The following is a 23,317-nucleotide window of genomic DNA, read 5'->3' on the forward strand; positions in this document are numbered from 1 at the left end:
TTTAGATTACATTCTGCACTTGTAACTAACTCTACATTGGTCAGTTACATTGGTGACCAGGGTGGGATCCTTTTCGATACGCCTATGGGGTCTGGGCACACAAATGCTCCTAGAAAGAAGGGGGGAATACTGAAGCATGCGTTGATGACAGTTCTACAGTCTCCATCAGAGGCCCAGGCTTTTGGCATAGATGTTAAAGCTCTCATATCTGGACTGCAACATTGTAAAGATTGTGCCCTCCACAGCACTTGATATACATTGATTGGTAGGTTACACTATATTTAGATACTTCACATACTGCCCGAGACACCTTTGCTATTTTGTCTCCCTACACAATAAATGGTGAAACACTATTTGTTTTAATGCATGAAACTTACATTATGGAAAAACGTCTCACACTCAGTCATAGTTAGTAGAATAATTAATGAATTTGGCATCATCAACTTTTAGAAGATTAGTAGGAAAGTTCATCATTTAAACCACCTAAATATACTCACATTCACTGAACATTTAGTATTTGAAAATAGCCTCCAACACTCAGCAAATTGGATGTAGTCTATCACAGTGCCATTCGTTTTGTCACCAAAGCCCCATATACTACCCACCATTGTGACCTGTACGCTCTCGTTGGCTGGCCCTCACTAAATATTCGTCGCCAAACCCACTGGCTCCAGGTCATCTATAAATCCCTTCTAGGCAAATCCCTGCCTTATTTTAGCTCATTGGTCACCATAGCAGCACCCACCCGTAGTCTGCGCTCCAGCAGGTATATCTCACTGGTCATCCCCAAAGCCAACACCTCCTTTGGCCGCCATTCCTTCCAGTTCTCTGCTGCCAATGACTGGAACGAATTGCAAAAATCTCTGAAGCTGGAGACTCTTATCTCCCTCACTAACTTTAAGCATCAGTTGTCAGAGCACCTTACCGATCACTGCACCTGTACACAGCCCATCTGAAATTAGCCCACCCAACTACCTCATTCCCATATTGTTATTTATTTCGCTAATTTGCACATCATCTTTTGCACATCTATCATTCCAGTGTTAATACGAAATTGTAACTATTTTGCACTATGGGCTATTCATTGCCTTACCTCCATAATTTACTACATTCGCACACACTGTATATATATCTTCTGTTGTATTTTTGACTTTATGTTTTGTTTTACCCCATATGTAACTCTGTGTTGTTGTTTTTATCGCACTGCTTTGCTTTATCTTGGCCAGGTCGCAGTTGTAAATGAGAACTTGTTCTCAACTGGCTTACCTGGTTAAATAAAGGTGAAATAAAAAAATAATTTAAAAAAATGGTCAACGGAATTACCTCTTCATACGATCAAGACAATTCGTTTTGCATGCTGCATATTTCAAGTGCACTCGAAAACAGATATGTATCTTATTTCAGTCTTTGGGAGCTAGCTATAGCTGTGCATCTTCATTAGACAGCAGCTCACGTTTTCAAAATAGGTTGTTGTCCACATCGTAGATAGAAGCAGGCCATTGGCTGCCTTCATCACTAGGGGTATGTACGGGAGTTCTGATTGGTTCCAAGTTTAGCAGTTCAGCAAATTTGCCTGAGCAGACAGTGTTGAAATATACTTTTTTTATGAGAAAATGTGCACGAATTGAAGGTGTCAACAAATGTTACAGTCATCATAAGAATATTTTACTGTCTTATACAAACATTCAGCTCCTCCCTCGACGGAGATCGATCAATTTCAGGTTTTTCGGCTTCGGCCCACCTCCGTCCTATATGTTCAAACGGCTTTCCATATGATTAAACACCTGGGGTTACGCCAATTCTGTTGCAAAACGTTTCTTTAACCGAAACAAACGGAATGGAACGGGGAGGGGCTCAACTGAATTTGTCCAATAGAAACTCTTGTTTTAACTGTTTGCCATGACCAACCACTGCCTTATGTCACCAGCTTTTACGACGCTCATATTGCTGAACAAGGGAGTATACCGAAAAATACAGATGTACATGCAAATACTGAAGGTTAAATCAACCTAATAATAATCTTCTGGGATTATTCACATTATGGAGATACATTTGTACAGAAATCAATTGTAATAAGCGTCACATTTCTGATCATTTTGATCTGTGGTAGATTAGTTCTACTTCAGAAGTCAACACGTTACGTAAACCAGACTCTCTCAATCGAGCGCACCGTAAATCGATGTGTTGATGTCAGCCATTGCTGTCGTCCAATAAGTGTTGTATCAACGGGACGAAACTACGCTGTGAAGATGTTTTTAAATTCTGCAATTCGATCTGTTGTATCGCAAACGGTATGGTTATAAGAATGTACTCGTGTTAAGATAACATGATCAGTTATGAATCATTACGTTTTATGAGAATTGAATGAAATAGGTTGCATGACACTTGACAAGGGCAAGCGGCCTAGCTAGCTAACGTTAGCTAGTTACATTGTACGTTAGCTAGCTAGTAACACCAGCCAATGTTACACTTTCATTAGAGTAATGATTTAGTAAAATATGAATATGAACAATAATGTTGATTGAACGATTGTGAAAATATCTCTTGTCCTTGTCAGTTAGCTAGCTAAAGCTTCCTGACTGGCTAACTAAGTTAGCTAGCGTAAGGAGCCTTTCATAGTTTGCTGGCTGGCTAGTTCACAAACATGCACTGTTCCTTGGCTAATTAGCTTCATGGCTACCTTGCAACTTCTTAATCGTTTTGAATCACACTGGTCAGAATTGTCATTGGTCCTGCATCCCTCATACTGCAAAATTGTCCTGTTGGTATTGAGGTCTTTAATAAATTCGTTTTGGTTGGTATTCCATAGAATCAAACCTTGTGCACACATTAACATCCTTTTTTCTTATTTTCTGTCAATGTTCCATGTTCTCAGGCCAGGCAGGTCAGGAGTCTGCACCAGTCTGCTGCCAGAGCTGGAGCTGGCGGCATCTTTGTGGTGAGTGCTGCTGTGTAAGATCTGTAACCTCGCTGATTTCAACAAGACATTTCACCAGAAAGTTTACATTTTAGTCATTTAGCAGACGCTCTTATCCAGAGCGACTTACAGTTATTGAGTGCATACATTTTTTTTTTTTCTTCATACTGGTCCCCCCGTAGGAATCGAACCCACAACCCTGGCGTTGCAAGCGTCATGCTCTACCAACTGAGCTTAGTCAGAAAGCCTTACTGTACTATATCCTTGATGTGCCTAGCCTCCGAAGCCCAGGCTTCTTACGTACCTACCGAGACGAGATTTGGAAGTAAGACTAGTCTGGGTTCCTGTCTTTTTAGCTAACATTCCACTCCTTGCCACTCCTGTCATTTGCCAAAGAGACTGGCCTTTCGGCAATCTTAACGTTCAATATGCAGACGTATTTACCGCACAGTTGTTGATTGCTAGTTGGAAACAACATTCATATTTTCCATGACAACATTATGGAATATGGGGTGTGTGCAAATTTGGCGCAATATAGAATTAGAATTTTTAAGAACAACAACAAACAATATCGCTCTGACCTGCTGCGGTAATTCCCTTGTGAGAAGGCAGTGTCAATGCAAGATCATGTTGTTCAATGTGGCTAGAGAGGACTCCGTAATGAGAGGGAGAAATCATGATACGGAAAATATTAGCCTACAAGATTAAATCTAGCTACGGTTGCTTCAGTTGCATCCCATAAATGAAAGAAAAGAAGCGGAAAGTGGCACCTGTCGTCATTCCTCGCACATACAGTGCCATTTACTTTTTCCACATTTTGTTAAATTACAGCCTGAATTTAAACAGATTAAATTGAGATTTTTTTGTCACTGGCCTACACACAATATCCCATCATGTCAAAGTGGAATTCTGTTTTTAGATTACGAAAAAAACAAATTAATTAAAAATGAACAGATGAAATGTCTTGAGTCAAGTATTCAACCCCTTTGTTATGGCAACAAGTCACATAATAACTTGCATGAACTCACTCTGTGTGCAATAATGGTGTTTAACATGATTTTTGAATGACTACCTCATCTCTGTACCCCACACATACAATTATCTGTAAGGTCCCTCAGTCGAGCAGTGAATTTCAAACACAGATTCAACCACAAAGACCAGGGAGGTTTTCCAATGCCTCACAAAGAAGGACATCTATTGGTAGATGGGTAAAAATAAAATAAAAAGCAGACATTGAATATCCCTTTGAGCATGGTGAAGTTATTAATTACACTTTGGATGGTGTATAAATACACCCAGTCACTACAAAGATACAGGCGTCCTTCCTAACTCAGTTGCCGGAGAGGAAGGAAACCGCTCAGGAATTTCACCATGAGGCCAATGGTGACTAAAACATTTACAGAGTTTAATGGCTGTGACAGGAGAAAACTGAGGATGGATCAACAAAATTGTAGTTACTCCACAATACTAACCTAATTGACAAAGTGAAAAGTAAGCCTTTACAGAACAAAAATATTCCAAAACATGCTTCCTCTTTGCAACAAGGCACTAAAGTAATACTGCAAATAATGTGGCAAAGCAATTACCTTTTTGTCCTGAATACATGTTATGTTTTGGGGCAAATCCAATAGAACACATTACTGAGTACCACTCTCCATATTTTCAAGCATAGTGGTGGCTGCATCATGTTATGGGTATGCTTGTAATCGTTAAGGACTGGGATGTTTTTCAGGATGAAAAATAAACGGAATGGAGCTAAGCACAGGCAAAATCCTAGAGGAAAACCTGGTTGTCTGCTTTCCACCAGACACTGGGAGAGGAATTCACCTTTCAGTAGGAAAATAACTGAAAACACAAGGCCAAATCTACACTGGAGTTGCTTACCAAGACAGTGAATATTCCTGAGTGTCGAGTTAGTTTTGACTTAAATATACATTAAAATGTATAGCAAGATCTGAAAATGGTCGTCTAACCAATCAAGATCAACAGTCAATATGACAGAGCTTGAAAATTTTGCAAAGAATAATGGGCAAAGGTTGTGGAAAGCTCTTAGAGACTTACCCAGAAAGATCGCTGCCAAAGGTGGTATAAAGTTGACTCGGGTGTGAATACTTGTGTAAATGAGATACAGTGCATTTGGAAAGTATTTCAGACCCCTTCACTCTTTCCACATTTTGTTACGTTACAGCCTTATTCTAAAATGGATTAAATACGTTTTCCCCCCTCATCAATCTACACACAATACCCCATGATGACAAAGCACAAACAGGTTTTTAGACATTTTTAGAAATGTATTACAAATAAAAAAGATACCTTATTTACATAAGTATTCAGACCCTTTGCTATGAGACTCGAAATTCTGTTCCGGTGCATCCTGTTTCCATTGATCATCCTTGAGATATTTCTACAACTTGATTGGAGTCCACCTGTGATAAATTCAATTGATTGCACATGATTTGGAAAGGTACACACCTGTCTATATAAGGTCCCACAGTTGACAGTGCATGTCAGAGCAAAAAACAAGCCTGTGGTCGAAGGAATTGTCCGTAGAGCTCAGAGACAGGATTGTGTCGAGGCACAGATCTGGGGAAGGGCACCAAAAAATGTCTGCAGCGTTGAAGGTCCCCAAGATCACAGTGGGCTTCATCATTCTTAAATGGAAGAAGTTTGGAACCACCAAGACTCTTCCAAGACCTGTCCGCCCGGCCAAACAGAGCAATCGGGGGAGAAGGGCCTTGGTCAGGGAGGTGACCAAGAACCCGATGGTCACTCTGAGAGCGTTCCAGAGTTCCTCTGTGGAGATGGGAGAACCTTCCAGAAGGACAACCATCTCTGCAGCACTCCACCAATCAGGCCTTTATGGTGGAGTGGCCAGACAAAACCCACTCCTCAGTAAAAGGCACATGACAACCCGCTTGGAGTTTGCCAAAAGGCACCTAAAGGACTCTCAGACCATGAGAAACAAGATTCTCTGGTCTGATGAAACCAAGATTGAACTCTTTGGCCTGAATGCCAAGCGTCACGTCTGGAGAAAACCTGGCACCATCTCTAAGGTGAAGCATGGTGGTGGCGGCATCATGCTTTGGGGATGTTTTTCAGTGGCCGGGACTGGGAGACTAGTCGGGATCGAGGTAAAGATGAACGGAGCAAGATCCTTGATGAAAATCTGCTCCAGAGTGCTCAGGACCTCAGACTGGGGCGAAGGTTCACCTTCCAACAGAACAACGACCCTAAGCACACAGCCAAGACAACGCAGGAGTGGCTTCGGGACAAGTCTCTGAATGTCCTTGAGTGGCCCAGCCAGAGCCCGGACTTGAACCCGATCTAACATCTCTGGAGAGACCTGAAAATAGCTGTGCAGCGACGCTCCCCATCCAACCTGACAGGCCTTGAGAGGATCTGCAGAGAAAAATGGGAGAAACTCCTCAAATACAGGTGTGCCAAGCTTGTAGCGTCATACCCAAGAAGACTTGAGGCTGTAATCGCTGCCAAAGGTGCTTCAACAAAGTACTTAGTAAAGGGTCTGAATACTTATGTAAATGTTGAAATTTCCGTTTATTTTTAATACGTTTGCAAAAATGTCTAAACCTGTTTTTTGATTTGTCATTATGGGGTATGGTGTGTAGATTGAGGGGGGGGGAACAATAATCAATTTTTTAATAAGGCTGTAATGTAACAACATGTGGAAAAAGTCAAGGGATCTGAATACTTTCCGAATGCACTGTATTTCTGTATTTTATTTTCAGTATATTTCTACAAACATGTTTACACTTGGTCATTATGGGATATTGTGTGTAGATGGTTGAGAGAAATCAATTTAATCCATTTTGAATTCAGGCTGTAACACCATTTTGGGGTGGAATAAGTCAAGGTGTATGAATACTTTCTGAAGCACTGTATGCTGATCATGACTTCCTTTTTAGTTTAAAATAAAAGTGTTATTCTAAGTTCAGTTATATTATTTCTCTCTCCTCTCTTATTAACAGATGAAGTCCAGACAGGATACTTTAGGAATCTTTCTGAATGGATTAGCGAACTCACACACACAAAAAAAACTCCCTAAAAGGACCCAACCATCAAAGCCACACAAATCACATTTCTCCTTTCCTAAAAACTTATTCAGAACACAGGCTCACCTTCAAATCTTGCCTGTAGTCCTTCAGAAAGTAGGCCTATGCTACATCGTAGCATAATGCTAAAATAATGTAGCCTATCAAATGAATTGACAAGGAAAGTTTGAAGGGTGAAGAGAGACAGGTATAGTATTACTAAAAAATTGGCCTAATATATAGGCTAGCATACGAGTGGTGGATTAATAGCCCAGCCTATGAATTCACTTCTAATTTACACATCTGGCTTCACGGTTCCCTTCTTGCGCATTTCATGCATCTCCGCTGGCATCTCCACTGGCCTCTCCGCTGGCATCTCCACTGGCCTCTCCACTGGCATCTCCACTGGCCTCTCCACTGGCATCTCCACTGGCATCTCTCTCATCCTCTCTGTACCAGTAGCCTAGCCCAATGTGTGTCCCAGAAGTAGCAATATACACTGAGTATACAAAACATTAAGGACACCTTCCTAATATTAAGTTGCACCCCCTTTTGCCCTTAGAACAGCCTCAATTCGTCAGGGCGTGGACTCTACAAGGTGTCGAAAGCGTTCCACAGGGATGCTGGTCCATGTTGTCTCCAATGCTTCCCACAGTTATGTCAAGTTGGCTGGATGTCCTTTGGGGTGGTGGACCATTCTTGATACACACGGGAAACTGTTGAGCGAGAAAAACCCAGTAGCGTTGCATTTCTTGACACAAACCGGTGCGCCTGGCACCTACTACCATACCCCGTTCAAAAGGCACTTACATCTTTTGTCTTGCCCATTCGCCCCCTGAATGGCACACATCCACAATCCATGTCTCAATTGTCTCAAGGCTTAAATAATCCTTTAACCTGTCTCCTACCCTTGATATACAATGATTTTAAGTGGATTAAACAAGTGACATCAATACGGGATCATAGCGTTCACCTGGATTCACCTGGTCAGTCTATGTCATGGAAAGAGCAGGTGTCATGTTTTGTATACTCAGTGTAGTTTGGTTACTTATTTTGAGCAATACAAATATATATTTGCGGAAAGAAGCACCTTGCTTTTGCTTGCTGGATATAAAATAGGCTCCACATTCACAATTAACTGGCGGGGAACTTTTAATGGCGAGAACCTCTCTGGTGTGATGTGATCACATTGGCTGGTGGTAAAAATGCAATAAACAGGAATCCTCTGTCCAATGTTAATGTTTACCATCAAATTGATAAATTAAGCTATGTTTTCCTATCAGTTTAATTTGCATAAACATTGTGATTGGATGATAGCTGCCTGTTAGGGTTATGAAATCAGGATAAAATCCTCTGATCTCCTCGCTCATTAATTAAATGTTGTACATTTACATTTTAGTCATTTAGCAGACGCTCTTATCCAGAGCGACTTACAGGAGCAATTAGGGTTAATTGCCTTGCTCAAGGGCACATCAACAGATTTTTCCACCTAGTCTGCTCGGGGATTAGAACCAGCGACCTTTCGGTTACTGGCACAATGCTCTTAACCACTAAGAAATTATGTTCATATTTGAAGATTTCCCGAAAGGCTAGTCTCTTTTGGCAAATGCCAGGACTGGCAAGGCATGAAATGTCATGGCTGAACAGAGACGGCAACCAGTCTAACACAAGACAATGATGTGACTAACACTAAGAACCGTAAGTCAATATGACCATATCTCCCAACAAGATAATGGCTTGTTGTCAAGGTCTGGCCTACTCAACTATATGAACCAACCTTTCATGACCATTGCATCATGCAACTACTGTAGGATGTTATTAGAAGAAGAAGAAAAAAGAACACAATCAATAAATCGTTTAAAAAAAAAAAAAAAAATTGCGACACTCTACTGTATAAAATAATAATCAACCCATCACTAGATGTTATGTATCTTTTACTCAGGTGATGGAAATATTATCTTTTAGAGAACAGATTAAACAAAGCCCTACCTACAATGTGGTCCTCTGTAGCTCAGCTGGTAGAGCACGGCGCTTGTAACACCAAGGTAGTGGGTTCGATCCCCGGGACCACCAATACACAAAAATGTATGCACGCATGACTGTAAGTCGCTTTGGATAAAAGCGTCTGCTAAATGGCATATTATTATTATTATTATTATTACAATAAGCTACAATCATGGCTTATGCATTTTTATGATTACCATTTTAGCCAGAATAAAAAATATATATAATAATGAACACGATAGGAATATTTACTGTCCACAAGGGGGCAGTGCACATTTCCTGTAGTGCCAATATGGCAGCCCAATTCTGATTATATATATATTTTTTTTCACTAATTGGTGTTTTGACCAATCACATCAGATCTTTTCACTAAATATAGTTTTCAGAGCTGATCAAATTGGTCAAAAGATTGGTTAAAATACCAATTTAGTGAAACAAAATCTCAGGATTGGTCTGCCTGTGAACGCAGCTTATATTTACATTTTTTTCCCACATTTTTAGTCATTTAGCAGACGCTCTTATCCAGAGCGACTTACAGTTAGTGAATACATATTTTTTTATACTGGCCCCCCGTGGGAATCGAACCCACAACCCTGGCGTTGCAAACGCCATGCTCTATCAACTGAGCTACATCCCTGCCGGCCATTCCCTCCCCTACCCTGGACGACGCTGGGCCAATTGTGCGCCGCCCCATGAGTCTCCCGGTCGCGGCCGTCTGCGACAGAGCCTGGATTCGAACCAGGATCTCTAGTGGCACAGCTAGCACTGCAATGCAGTGCCTTAGACCACTGCTCCACTCAGGAGTTATATGTTGTTGGATACAGCACTCCCACTGGTGTAGATAAAGGATACATCTCAAGCACCTAGGGGTTTCCTCTCCCATTCTTTACCACTTCCTGTCATCTATGGGGAGATTGTCATTTTCCTGATCAGTTGGTTGGTTTACTAATTGAACATTTTTAACTAATCCAATATGTTTTAGTTTTTGCTTGACGGGTACTGGTAGGATTCCTATAGAACTGACTTCCGTGTAATGATTTGATCTGCTGTTCTTCCTGCTGTAGCACCGAGACACACCTGACAACAACCCAGATACTCCTTTTGAGTTCACTGTGGACAACCTGAAGGTGAGTGGATGATGCCAGAGGATGATCATTTTAAAGAAATGCCTGCACATCAAGACTAACAACAAAACTATTAGAACAGTTTATTACAATGTAAATCACATCAACTTTAACTCATTTTTTTAAAAGGAAGCGTTATAACGTCACATTCTCTGTTCTTATCAACAACCACATCTGTTTGTTGTTGTCTAGAGGATTGATGCCATCATTAGTATGTACCCCGAGGGTCACAAGCAGGCCGCCACCATCCCTGTGTTGGACCTGGCTCAGAGACAGCATGGATGGCTCCCCATCTCAGCTATGAACAAGGTAATCAATCTATCGATATCCCCATCTCCGCTATGAACAAGGTCTATCCATCTACCAATATCCTGACTGAGGCATCTGTTTGCTTCAGAATAGAGTATGTTCATCTGTTGGCTTATGTAGTAACATATTACTTTAAATAGGCATAATCAGAATGAATGACGTAGATTTACACAGAATCTCTCCTTGCAGACCTGGGGCGTGATCAGTAGGGATGAAACATTTTTTAGAAACTGAGTCATCCGTTATTGGACTGACCATACTTACTCAATGCTCGACCTTTTTATTTGTTAATTAGCCTCTGTTTTTTCCGGAAAAAAACCCCCATTCATTTTCCTCATCTCCCAGGTGGCCGAGGTGCTTGAGGTCCCTCCGATGAGAATCTATGAGGTAGCAACGTTCTACACCATGTTCCTGAGGCAGCCGGTGGGGAAGTACCACATCCAGATCTGCACTACAACTCCCTGCATGCTTTGCGACTCCGACAGCATCCTGGAGGCCATCCAGAACAAACTGGGTAAGAGATCAACTGTCCCGTTTGGTTCACAGAGTGAAGGGGATTAAAGTGGAGATGAAAGCAGATCTGGATTTAGTTTTTTAGTTTTATTGTGTATGTGACAGATGAACTGGAGGATAAACGTGGATGTACAGTGGGGGGAAAAGTATTTAGTCAGCCACCAATTGTGCAAGTTCTCCCACTTAAAAAGATGAGAGGCCTGTAATTTTCATCATAGGTACACGTCAACTATGACAGACAAATTGAGATTTTTTTTTCCTGAAAATCACATTGTAGGATTTTTAATGAATTTATTTGCAAATTATGGTGGAAAATAAGTATTTGGTCACCTACAAATAAGCAAGATTTCTGGCTCTCACAGACCTGTAACTTCTTCTTTAAGAGGCTCCTCTGTCCTCCACTCGTTACCTGTATTAATGGCACCTGTTTGAACTTGTTAACAGTATAAAAGACACCTGTCCACAACCTCAAACAGTCACACTCCAAACTTCACTATGGCCAAGACCAAAGAGCTGTCAAAGGACACCAGAAACAAAATTTTAGACCTGCACCAGGCTGGGAAGACTGAATCTGCAATAGGTAAGCAGCTTGGTTTGAAGAAATCAACTGTGGGAGCAATTATTAGGAAATGGAAGACATACAAGACCACTGATAATCTCCCTCGATCTGGGGCTCCACGCAAGATCTCACCCCGTGGGGTCAAAATGATCACAAGAACGGTGAGCAAAAATCCCAGAACCACACGGGGAGACCTAGTGAATGACCTGCAGAGAGCTGGGACCAAAGTAACAAAGCCTACCATCAGTAACACACTACGCCGCCAGGGACTCAAATCCTGCAGTGTCAGACGTGTCCCCCTGCTTAAGCCAGTACATGTCCAGGCCCGTCTGAAGTTTGCTAGAGTGCATTTGGATGATCCAGAAGAGGATTGGGAGAATGTCATATGGTCAGATGAAACCAAAATATAACTTTTTGGTAAAAACTCAACTCGTCGTGTTTGGAGGACAAAGAATGCTGAGTTGCATCCAAAGAACACCATACCTACTGTGAAGCATGGGGGTGGAAACATCATGCTTTGGGGCTGTTTTTCTGCAACGGGACCAGGACGACTGATCCGTGTAAAGGAAAGAATGAATGGGGCCATGTATCGTGAGATTTTGAGTGAAAACCTCCTTCCATCAGCAAGGGCATTGAATATGAAACGTGGCTGGGTCTTTCAGCATGACAATGATCCCAAACACACCGCCCGGGCAACGAAGGAGTGGCTTCGTAAGAAGCATTTCAAGGTCCTGGAGTGGCCTAGCCAGTCTCCAGATCTCAACCCCATAGAAAATATTTGGAGGGAGTTGAAAGTCCGTGTTGCCCAGCGACAGCCCCAAAACATCACTGCTCTAGAGGAGATCTGCATGGAGGAATGGGCCAAAATACCAGCAACAGTGTGTGAAAACCTTGTGAAGACTTACAAAAAACGTTTGACCTGTGTCATTGCCAACAAAGGGTATATAACAAAGTATTGAGAAACTTTTGTTATTGACCAAATACTTATTTTCCACCATAATTTGCAAATAAATTCATTAAAAATCCTACAATGTGATTTTCTGGATTTTTTTTCTTCTCATTTTGTCTGTCATAGTTGACGTGTACCTATGATGAAAATTACAGGCCTCTCTCATCTTTTTAAGTGGGAGAACTTGCACAATTGGTGGCTGACTGAATACTTATTTCCCCCACTGTATACAATATGTCCTGCAATACAAACATCAGGGAATAGCAGTTTATCCAAAAATGAATATAGTTGTGTACACTAGGGTTGGTTGATGTCAACCATTGTCCTATCGTGCTTATGTACGCATAAAACATTGTGATGTACGATGGTATCGCTCCCTATTGGCCAACAACAAACTCAGCGGGAACTCCGCTAAATCGACTGTGCGAAATCGAATCCTACAACTGAATGAATAATGAGGAAAGATAATGTTGTTGAAAGCCTGGGCAGAGACAGAGTGCAGGCACATCTTCTCTAATATTCCTTTCTGGTGGAGAAGCAGAGCAGGTCTGTGTGGCCATTTTGTTATATGATAGGCCAGTAGGAGGATAGGTTATTGGCCATTTTGGTTTTCGACCTCACATGGAGGGGTGTTCCCGGCCCGCATGGATCATTTATTTCTTAATAAGCTTAAGCTTAATTAAACTTGTCATTTGATTTTTCTACAGGCTATTGACATGGTTTGTCCTACAGGCTATTGACATGGTTTGTCCTACAGGCTATTGACATGGTTTGTCCTACAGGCTATTGACATGGTTTGTCCTACAGGCTATTGATATGGTTTGTCCTACAGGCTATTGACATGGTTTGTCCTACAGGCTATTGACATGGTTTGTCCTACAGGCTATTGACATGGTTTGTCCTACAGGCTATTGACATGGTTTGTCCTACAGGCTATTGATATGGTTTGTCCTACAGGCTATTGACATGGTTTGTCCTACAGGCTATTGACATGGTTTGTCCTACAGGCTATTGACATGGTTTGTCCTACAGGCTATTGACATGGTTTGTCCTACAGGCTATTGACATGGTTTGTCCTACAGGCTATTGATATGGTTTGTCCTACAGGCTATTGACATGGTTTGTCCTACAGGCTATTGACATGGTTTGTCCTACAGGCTATTGACATGGTTTGTCCTACAGGCTATTGACATGGTTTGTCCTACAGGCTATTGACATGGTTTGTCCTACAGGCTATTGACATGGTTTGTCACCTCGCTAGCTTACGTTTTTAAGCTAACAAAACATCTTTTTGAGATGGAACTCCGTTACATTCATTGTTTGATCGGGATAAAGCCATGCATAAAACTATGAAAGTGTAGCCTATAGACCAAAGTCATATTCATAGCCTATAGAATGGAGAGAGAGAAGGGAATATAGGATTTTTTTTTTTTTTTTTAACTGCTAGTAGACACAAGATACTTTTCGTCATGTAGTGTATGTGGACACCTGCTCGTCGAACATCTAATTCCAAAAATCGTGGGCATTAATATGGAGTTGGTTCCCCCTTATAACAGCCTCCACTCTTCTGGGAAGGCTTTCCACTAGATGTTGGAAGATTTCTGCAGGGACTTGCTTCCATTCAGCCACAAGAGCATTAGTGAGGTCGGGCACTGATGTTGGGCGATTAGGCCTGGCTCGCTGTCGGCGTTCCAATTAATCCCAAAGGTGTTTGATGGGGTTGAGGTCAGGGCTCTGTGCAGGACAGTCAAGTTCTTCCACACCGATCTCGACAAACCATTTCTGTATGGACCTCGCTTTGTGCACGGGGGCATTGTCATGCTGAAACAGGAAAGGGCCTTCCCCAAACTGTTGCCACAAAGTTGGAATCACAGAATCGTCTAGAATGTCATTGTATGCTGTAGCGTTAAGATTTCCCTTCACTGGAACTAAGAGGCCTAGCCCGAACCATGAAAAACAGCCCCAGACCATTATTCCTCCTCCACCATAACGAACAGTTATGGTGCTGACGTTGCTTCCGGAGGCAGTTTGGAACTCGGTAGTGAGTGTTGCAACCGGGGACAGACGATTTTTACGCGCTTCAACACTCAGCGGTCCCATTCTGTGAGCTTGTGTGGCCTACCATATCGCGGCTGAGCCGTTGTTGCTCCTAGACGTTTCCACTTCACAATAACAGCACTTACAGTTGACCAGGGCAGAAATGTGACGAACTGACTTGTTGGAAAGGTGGCATCCTATGACGGTGCCACGTTGAAAGTTACTGAGCTCTTCAGTAAGGCCATTCTACTGCCAATGTTTGTCTATGGAGATTGCATGGCTGTGTGCTAGATTTATACACCCGTCAGCAACGGGTGTGGCTGAAATAGCCGAATCCACTAATTTGAAGGAGTGTCCACATACTTTTCATATATAGTGTAGTTAAATAGTGTCCGAAATTTTTTTAATAAGGAAAAGGTTTAGGCTATAGTCTAAATCAGCCCAACCCTGTTCCTGGAGAGATACCCTCCTGTAGGTTTTAACTCCAACCCTGTTCCTGGAGAGCTACCCTCCTGTAGGTTTTAACTCCAACCCTGTTCCTGGAGAGCTACCCTCCTGTAGGTTTTAACTCCAACCCTGTTCCTGGAGAGCTACCCTCCTGTAGGTTTTAACTCCAACCCTGTTCCTGGAGAGCTACCCTCCTGTAGGTTTTAACTCCAACCCTGTTCCTGGAGAGAGACCCTCCTGTAGGTTTTAACTCCAACCCTGTTCCTGGAGAGATACCCTCCTGTAGGTTTTAACTCCAACCCTGTTCCTGGAGAGCTACCCTCCTGTAGGTTTTAACTCCAACCCTGTTCCTGGAGAGAGACCCTCCTGTAGGTTTTCACTCCAACCCTGTTCCTGGAGAGATACCCTCCTGTAGGTTTTAACTCCAACCCTGTTCCTGGAGAGATACCCTCCTGTAGGTTTTCGCTCCAACCCTGTTCCTGGAGAGATACCCTCCTGTAGGTTTTAACCCCAACCCTGTTCCTGGAGAGATACCCTCCTGTAGGTTTTAACTCCAACCCTGTTCCTGGAGAGCTACCCTCCTGTAGGTTTTCGCTCCAACCCTGTTCCTGGAGAGATACCCTCCTGTAGGTTTTAACTCCAACCCTGTTCCTGGAGAGCTACCCTCCTGTAGGTTTTCGCTCCAACCCTGTTCCTGGAGAGAGACCCTCCTGTAGGTTTTAACTCCAACCCTGTTCCTGGAGAGATACCCTCCTGTAGGTTTTCGCTCCAACCCTGTTCCTGGAGAGATACCCTCCTGTAGGTTTTCGCTCCAACCCTGTTCCTGGAGAGATACCCTCCTGTAGGTTTTCGCTCCAACCCTGTTCCTGGAGAGATACCCTCCTGTAGGTTTTCGCTCCAACCCTGTTCCTGGAGAGATACCCTCCTGTAGGTTTTCGCTCCAACCCTGTTCCTGGAGAGATACCCTCCTGTAGGTTTTAACTCCAACCCTGTTCCTGGAGAGCTACCCTCCTGTAGGTTTTAACTCCAACCCTGTTCCTGGAGAGATACCCTCCTGTAGGTTTTAACTCCAACCCTGTTCCTGGAGAGATACCCTCCTGTAGGTTTTAACTCCAACCCTGTTCCTGGAGAGATACCCTCCTGTAGGTTTTAACTCCAACCCTGTTCCTGGAGAGCTACCCTCCTGTAGGTTTTCGCTCCAACCCTGTTCCTGGAGAGATACCCTCCTGTAGGTTTTAACTCCAACCCTGTTCCTGGAGAGATACCCTCCTGTAGGTTTTCGCTCCAACCCTGTTCCTGGAGAGATACCCTCCTGTAGGTTTTCGCTCCAACCCTGTTCCTGGAGAGATACCCTCCTGTAGGTTTTCGCTCCAACCCTGTTCCTGGAGAGATACCCTCCTGTAGGTTTTCGCTCCAACCCTGTTCCTGGAGAGCTACCCTCCTGTAGGTTTTCGCTCCAACCCTGTTCCTGGAGAGCTACCCTCCTGTAGGTTTTCGCTCCAACCCCAGGTGTTACTAACCTGATTTCATCTTATCAACCTGCTAATTATTAGAATCAGTTATGCTAGATTAGGGATGGAGCAAAAACCTACAGGATGGTATCTCTCGAGGAACAGGGTTGGGCAGTCCTGGTCTAAATGAATAGGTTTAGGCTATGGTCTAATCAGGGTTCTTCAATTCCGGTCCTGGAGGGCCGAAACACCTCTGTTTTTCATCCTCTCCTTCTAATCAGGGGCTAATTCAGACCTGGGACACCAGGTGAGTGCAATTAACTACCAGGTAGAAATAAAAAACAGAAGTGTTTCGGCCCTCCAGGACCGGAATTGAAGAACCCTGGTCTAAATGAATAGGTTTAGGCTCTGGTCTAAATGAATAGGTTTAGGCTATAGTCTAAATGAATAGGTTTAGGCTTTAGTCTAAATGAATAGGTTTAGGCTATAGTCTAAATGAATAGGTTTAGGCTATAGTCTAAATGAATAGGTTTAGGCTTTAGTCTAAATGAATAGGTTTAGGCTATAGTCTAAATGAATAGGTTTAGGCTTTAGTCTAAATGAATAGGTTTAGGCTATAGTCTAAATGAATAGGTTTAGGCTATAGTCTAAATGAATAGGTTTAGGCTTTAGTCTAAATGAATAGGTTTAGGCTATAGTCTAAATGAATAGGTTTAGGCTATAGTCTAAATGAATAGGTTTAGGCTATGGTCTAAATGAATAGGTTTAGGCTATAGTCTAAGGACCATGCATCCGACAGAGAGAAACAATATTTTCTGACTGGACATTCCGCTGTGGTGGAATTCTCCACTCGGTCTCCACTCCATGCCCCTCTTGTGTTCTGTAGGCTATATAACATATTTATTGAAATAGGCTATAGCATGTAGGAATAGGCTAATTACTCAAATGTCACTTGTGTGCTGTCCTGCTGTGTACTGTCCTGCTGTGTACTGTCCTGCTGTGTGCTGTCCTGCTGTGTACTGTCCTACTGTGTACTGTCCTGCTGTGTGCTGTCCTGCTGTGTGCTGTCCTGCTGTGTGCTGTCCTGTTGTGTGCTGTCCTGCCGTCCTACTGTGTACTGTCCTGCTGTGTACTGTCCTGCTGTGTGCTGTCCTGTTGTGTGCTGTCCTGCTGTGTACTGTCCTGCCGTCCTACTGTGTACTGTCCTGCTGTGTGCTGTCCTGCTGTGTACTGTCCTGCCGTGTACTGTCCTGCCGTCCTACTGTGTACTGTCCTGCCGTCCTGCTGTGTGCTGTCCTACTGTGTACTGTCCTGCTGTGTGCTGTCCTGCTGTGTACTGTCCTGCCGTCCTGCTGTGTACTGTCCTGCCGTCCTACTGTGTACTGTCCTGCTGTGTACTGTCCTGCTGTGTACTGTCCTGCTGTGTACTGTCCTACTGTGTACTGTCCTACTGTGTACTGTCCTGCTGTGTACTGTCCTACTGTGTACTGTCCTGCTGTGTACTGTCCTACTGTGTGCCGTCCTACTGTGTACTGTCCTGCCGTCCTGCTGTGTACTGTCCTGCTGTGTGCTGTCCTACTGTGTACTGTCCTGCTGTGTGCTGTCCTGCTGTGTGCTGTCCTGCTGTGTGCTGTCCTACTGTGTACTGTCCTACTGTGTACTGTCCTGCCGTGTACTGTCCTGCCGTCCTACTGTGTACTGTCCTGCCGTCCTGCTGTGTACTGTCCTGCTGTGTGCTGTCCTACTGTGTACTGTCCTACTGTGTGCTGTCCTGCTGTGTGCTGTCCTGCTGTGTGCTGTCCTGCTGTGTACTGTCATACTGTGTACTGTCATACTGTGTACTGTCCTGCTGTGTACTGTCCTGCTGTGTACTGTCCTACTGTGTACTGTCCTGCTGTGTACTGTCCTACTGTGTGCCGTCCTACTGTGTACTGTCCTGCCGTCCTGCTGTGTACTGTCCTGCTGTGTGCTGTCCTACTGTGTGCCGTCCTACTGTGTACTGTCCTGCCGTCCTGCTGTCCTGCTGTGTACTGTCCTGCTGTGTCCTGTCCTGCTGTGTACTGTCCTGCCGTCCTACTGTGTACTGTCCTGCTGTGTCCTGTCCTGCTGTGTACTGTCCTGCCGTCCTACTGTGTTCTGTCCTTCTGTCCTGCTGTGTACTGTCCTGCTGTGTACTGTCCTGCTGTGTCCTGTCCTGCTGTGTACTGTCCTACTGTGTACTGTCCTGCTGTGTCCTGTCCTACTGTCCTGCTGTGTCCTGTCCTGCTGTGTCCTGTCCTGCTGTGTCCTGTCCTGCTGTGTCCTGTCCTACTGTGTCCTGTCCTACTGTGTACTGTCCTACTGTCCTGCTGTGTCCTGTCCTGCTGTGTCCTGTCCTGCTGTGTCCTGTCCTACTGTGTACTGTCCTACTGTGTACTGTCCTACTGTCCTGCTGTGTCCTGTCCTACTGTGTACTGTCCTGCTGTGTCCTGTCCTGCTGTGTCCTGTCCTGCTGTGTCCTGTCCTGCTGTGTACTGTCCTACTGTGTACTGTCCTGTCCTGCTGTGTACTGTCCTGCCGTCCTACTGTGTTCTGTCCTTCTGTCCTGCTGTGTACTGTCCTGCTGTGTACTGTCCTGCTGTGTCCTGTCCTGCTGTGTACTGTCCTACTGTGTACTGTCCTGCTGTGTCCTGTCCTGCTGTGTCCTGTCCTACTGTCCTGCTGTGTACTGTCCTACTGTCCTGCTGTGCACTGTCCTACTGTGTCCTGTCCTGCTGTGTCCTGTCCTACTGTGTCCTGTCCTGCTGTGTCCTGTCCTGCTGTGTCCTGTCCTGCTGTGTCCTGTCCTACTGTGTACTGTCCTACTGTGTACTGTCCTACTGTCCTGCTGTGTCCTGTCCTGCTGTGTACTGTCCTACTGTCCTGCTTTGTCCTGTCCTGCTGTGTGCTGTCCTACTGTGTACTGTCCTACTGTCCTGCTGTGTACTGTCCTGCTGTGTGCTGTCCTGTCCTGCTGTGTGCTGTCCTGTCCTGCTGTGTACTGTCCTTCTGTCCTGCTGTGTACTGTCCTACTGTCCTGCTGTGTGCTGTCCTGCTGTGTGCTGTCCTGCTGTGTACTGTCCTACTGTCCTGCTGTGTACTGTCCTACTGTCCTGCTGTGTACTGTCCTACTGTCCTGCTGTGTACTGTCCTACTGTCCTGCTGTGTCCTGTCCTGCTGTGTGCTGTCCTGCTGTGTACTGTCCTACTGTCCTGCTGTGTGCTGTCCTGCTGTGTACTGTCCTACTGTCCTGCTGTGTCCTGTCCTGCTATGTCCTGTCCTGCTGTGTCCTGTCCTACTGTGTACTGTCCTACTGTGTACTGTCCTACTGTCCTGCTGTGTGCTGTCCTGCTGTGTACTGTCCTACTGTGTACTGTCCTGCTGTGTGCTGTCCTGCTGTGTACTGTCCTACTGTGTACTGTCCTGCTGTGTACTGTCCTGCTGTGTACTGTCCTACTGTCCTGCTGTGTACTGTCCTGCTGTGTGCTGTCCTGCTGTGTACTGTCCTACTGTGTACTGTCCTGCTGTGTACTGTCCTGCTGTGTACTGTCCTACTGTCCTGCTGTGTGCTGTCCTGCTGTGTACTGTCCTACTGTCCTGCTGTGTCCTGTCCTGCTGTGTGCTGTCCTGCTGTGTGCTGTCCTGCTGTCCTGCTGTGTACTGTCCTACTGTCCTGCTGTGTACTGTCCTGCTGTGTGCTGTCCTGCTGTGTACTGTCCTACTGTGTACTGTCCTGCTGTGTACTGTCCAGTCGGTGTCTGCTTTTGCAGTGTCAAGATGCTGTTTCTCTTGCCAATTGTCATGCAGAACATGTTTGGCTTGACAATGGAGTTGGCAAAAGCACAAACAGAATTGGGACCAGTTCACCGATCCTTCCATCAGATCAGTCTAATAAAGCCTTAACCTCTTCCTCCTCCTCCTCCTCTTCCTCCCTCAGGCATCAAGGTAGGAGGGATGACTGCAGACAAGATGTTCTCTCTAATAGAGGTGGAGTGTCTTGGTGCCTGTGTTAACGCCCCCATGGTCCAGATCAACGACAACTACTACGTGAGTATACTGGGGCTGGGAATGACCAGGAACCTCACGATACGATATTAACACCATACTTAGGTGCCGATACAATATGTATTGCGATTCTCACGATTCTATATGTATTGCGATTCAATACTGTGAATTTTTATTTTATTTTATTGCGATTCGATGTTCCATACAATATTGCTCCCCATATGTCTGCTGCAGAGGGACGAGAGCCATGAGAAAACAAGTTTTGATCGGTCATGGAAATAAAAGTGCTGAAAACAAAACTGGCTCCCTGTCTTTTGAAAAGATGGAGAACAAGCTGTGAAGGGAAAAACACAGGGGTTTTTGGTACAGCAGACTAGCGCAAAAATAATACTGCCATATTCTCAAAATGATATCGGCAAAACTATGAGTTAGTTGGTGTCTTCTCTAGTTCTCCATTACTACCATCTACGTTAGTTACAAAACCGCTAAGGCTCCCTACAAACCACAACCCTCGTGCTGCAAGAATTAAGCAGAACTGATTTTTTTTTTTTTTTTGTAATTTTAGAAATATAGCAATACAAATTTCCCTCAAATTTAGGAATGAAGTTATTGTTATATCGAACTGGTTTTATGAAGTGTTAGGTTTACTCTCTAAATAGACTGGTTATATGACGTGTTAGGATAGTTTTACTGGGTAAATAGACTGGTTATATGACGTGTTGGGATAGTTTTACTGGGTAAATAGACTGGTTATATGACGTGTTGGGATAGTTTTACTGGGTAAATAGACTGGTTTTATGACGTGTTAAAAACTGGATCTATTTTGTAATGTGTTGCTGTCCTCTGGTTTTCAGGAGGACCTGAGTCCTAAAGACATTGATCAGATCATTGATGAGCTGAAAGCTGGGAACGTCCCTCCGCCTGGGCCCAGGTACGAACGTCTATCATCTCATATTTAGGGTCCTGTATTTGCGCGATAATCAAATCAAATGTATTGGTCACATACACATGGTTAGCAGATGTTATTGCGAGTGTAGCAAAATGCTTGTGCTTCTAGTTCCGACAGTGCAGCAATATCTAGCCAGTAATATCTAACAGATACACAACAAAAACCTAATACACACAAATCTAAGTAAAGGAATGGAATAACAATATATAAATATATGGATGAGCAATGTCATTATCAGAGCGGCATAGGCTAAGATGCAATAGATAGAATAGAATACAGTATATACATATGAGAAGGACAACCTTCCAGAAGGACAACCATCTCTGCAGCACTCCACCAATCAGGCCTTTATGGTAGAGTGACCAGACGGAAGGCACTCCTCAGTAAAAAGCCCATGACAGCCCGCTTGGAGTTTGCCAAAAGGCACCTAAAGACTCTCAGACCATGAGAAATAAGATTCTCTGGTCTGATGAAACCAAGATTGAACTATTTTTGGCCTGAATGCCAAGTGTCACGTCTGGAGGAAACCTGGCACCATCCCTACGATGAAGCATGGTTGTAGCAGCATCATGCTGTGGTGATGTTTTTCAGTGGCAGGGACTGGGAGACTAGTCAGGATCGAGGGAAAGATGAACGGAGAAAAGTACAGAGAGCTCCTTGATGAAAACCTGCTCTAGAGCGCTCAGGACCTCAGACTGGGGTGAAGGTTCACCTTCCAACAGGACAATGACCCTAAGCACACAGCCAAGACAACACAGGAGTGGCTTCGGGACAAGTCTCTGAATGTCCTTGAGTGGTGCAGCCAGAGCCCGGACTTGAACCCGATCGAACATCTCTGGAGAGACCTGAAAATAGCTGTGCAGCCCCCATCCAACCTGACAGAGCTTGAGAGGATCTGCAGAGAAGAATGGGAGAAACTCCCCAAATAAAGGTGTGCCAAGCTTGTAGCGTCATACCAAAGACGACTCGAGGCTGTAATCACCGCCAAAGGTGCTTCAACAAAGTACTGAGTAAAGGGTCTGAATACTTATGTAAATGTGATATTTCAAGGGGGGGGGGGGGGGGTTATTTATACATTTGCAAACATTTCTAAAAAACCGTTTTTGCTTTGTCATTATGGGGTCTGGTGTGTAGATTGAGGGGAAAAAATCCCTTATTTTAGAATAAGGCTGTAACGTAACAAAGTGGAAAAAGGATAAGGGGTCTGAATACTTTCTGAATGCACTGTATATATGTTTATGATTTATTTTATTTTACACGCATCTTCCTCTTTTTGACTACAAAACATAGAAACCTGCCGTTTTCACATTTGTTGATTTTTGGGGTCGTGCTGGAAATGAATATAAAGTTATAGTTTGACATTTCTCAAACGTAATAATTCTTTGTTATTTATCTTCCAGGAACGGGCGTTTCTCCTGTGAACCGGCAGGTGGACTGACGTCTCTGTCTGAGCCTCCTCCAGGACCTGGTTTTGGTGTCAGAGCTGATTTATAAAGAGCTTTAGAAGAACCGATATAAGCTCATTATAAAGACCTGAACAACAGGACGCCCAGGCATAACTTCACTAGGATGTTCAAAGTGTATGAACATAATAATAATGTAAATAAAATGTCAATTTAATTGTGCTTTTGGTGTCTGACTCTGTGTCCATTTGGATTTGAGATCATTAGAAGACATCCTTGCTATTTTCTTTGGCCTAAAGTTAAATCTAGGTTGGGGCGGCAGGTAGTTAGTGGTTAAGAGTGTTGTGCCAGTAACCGAAAGGTCACTGGTTCTAATCCCCGAGCCGACTAGGTGAAAAATCGGTCAATGTGCCCTTGAGCAAGGCACTTAACCCTAATTGCTCCTGTAAGTCGCTCTGGATAAGAGCGTCTGCTAAATGAAATTAAAAAAAAAAAAGCTCTGATTTATAGAGACCTACTGTATATATGAACAGCACCCTATCCCGTATATAGTGCACTACTTTTGACCAGGGCCCATTGGGCT

The 23,317-nt window shown here is 44.0% G+C and overlaps 1 protein-coding gene across 1 annotated transcript; it reads left to right on the plus strand.

Moving 5' to 3' along the window:
* Nucleotides 1-1,921: 1,921 nt before the first annotated feature.
* ndufv2 (NADH:ubiquinone oxidoreductase core subunit V2) lies at nt 1,922-22,956 on the plus strand. The gene is made up of 8 exons (XM_084200843.1): nt 1,922-2,291; nt 2,876-2,938; nt 10,035-10,097; nt 10,287-10,403; nt 10,749-10,917; nt 20,315-20,424; nt 21,237-21,313; nt 22,732-22,956. The coding sequence occupies exons 1-8, from the start codon at nt 2,250-2,252 to the stop codon at nt 22,823-22,825; spliced, it is 735 nt and encodes a 244-aa protein (XP_084056969.1). The 5' UTR covers nt 1,922-2,249; the 3' UTR covers nt 22,826-22,956.
* Nucleotides 22,957-23,317: the final 361 nt, after the last annotated feature.

The sequence above is a fragment of the Coregonus lavaretus genome, assembly GCF_964263955.1.
Source record: "Coregonus lavaretus genome assembly, contig: HAP1_SCAFFOLD_371, whole genome shotgun sequence".
Classification (NCBI taxonomy): Eukaryota; Metazoa; Chordata; class Actinopteri; order Salmoniformes; family Salmonidae; genus Coregonus; species Coregonus lavaretus.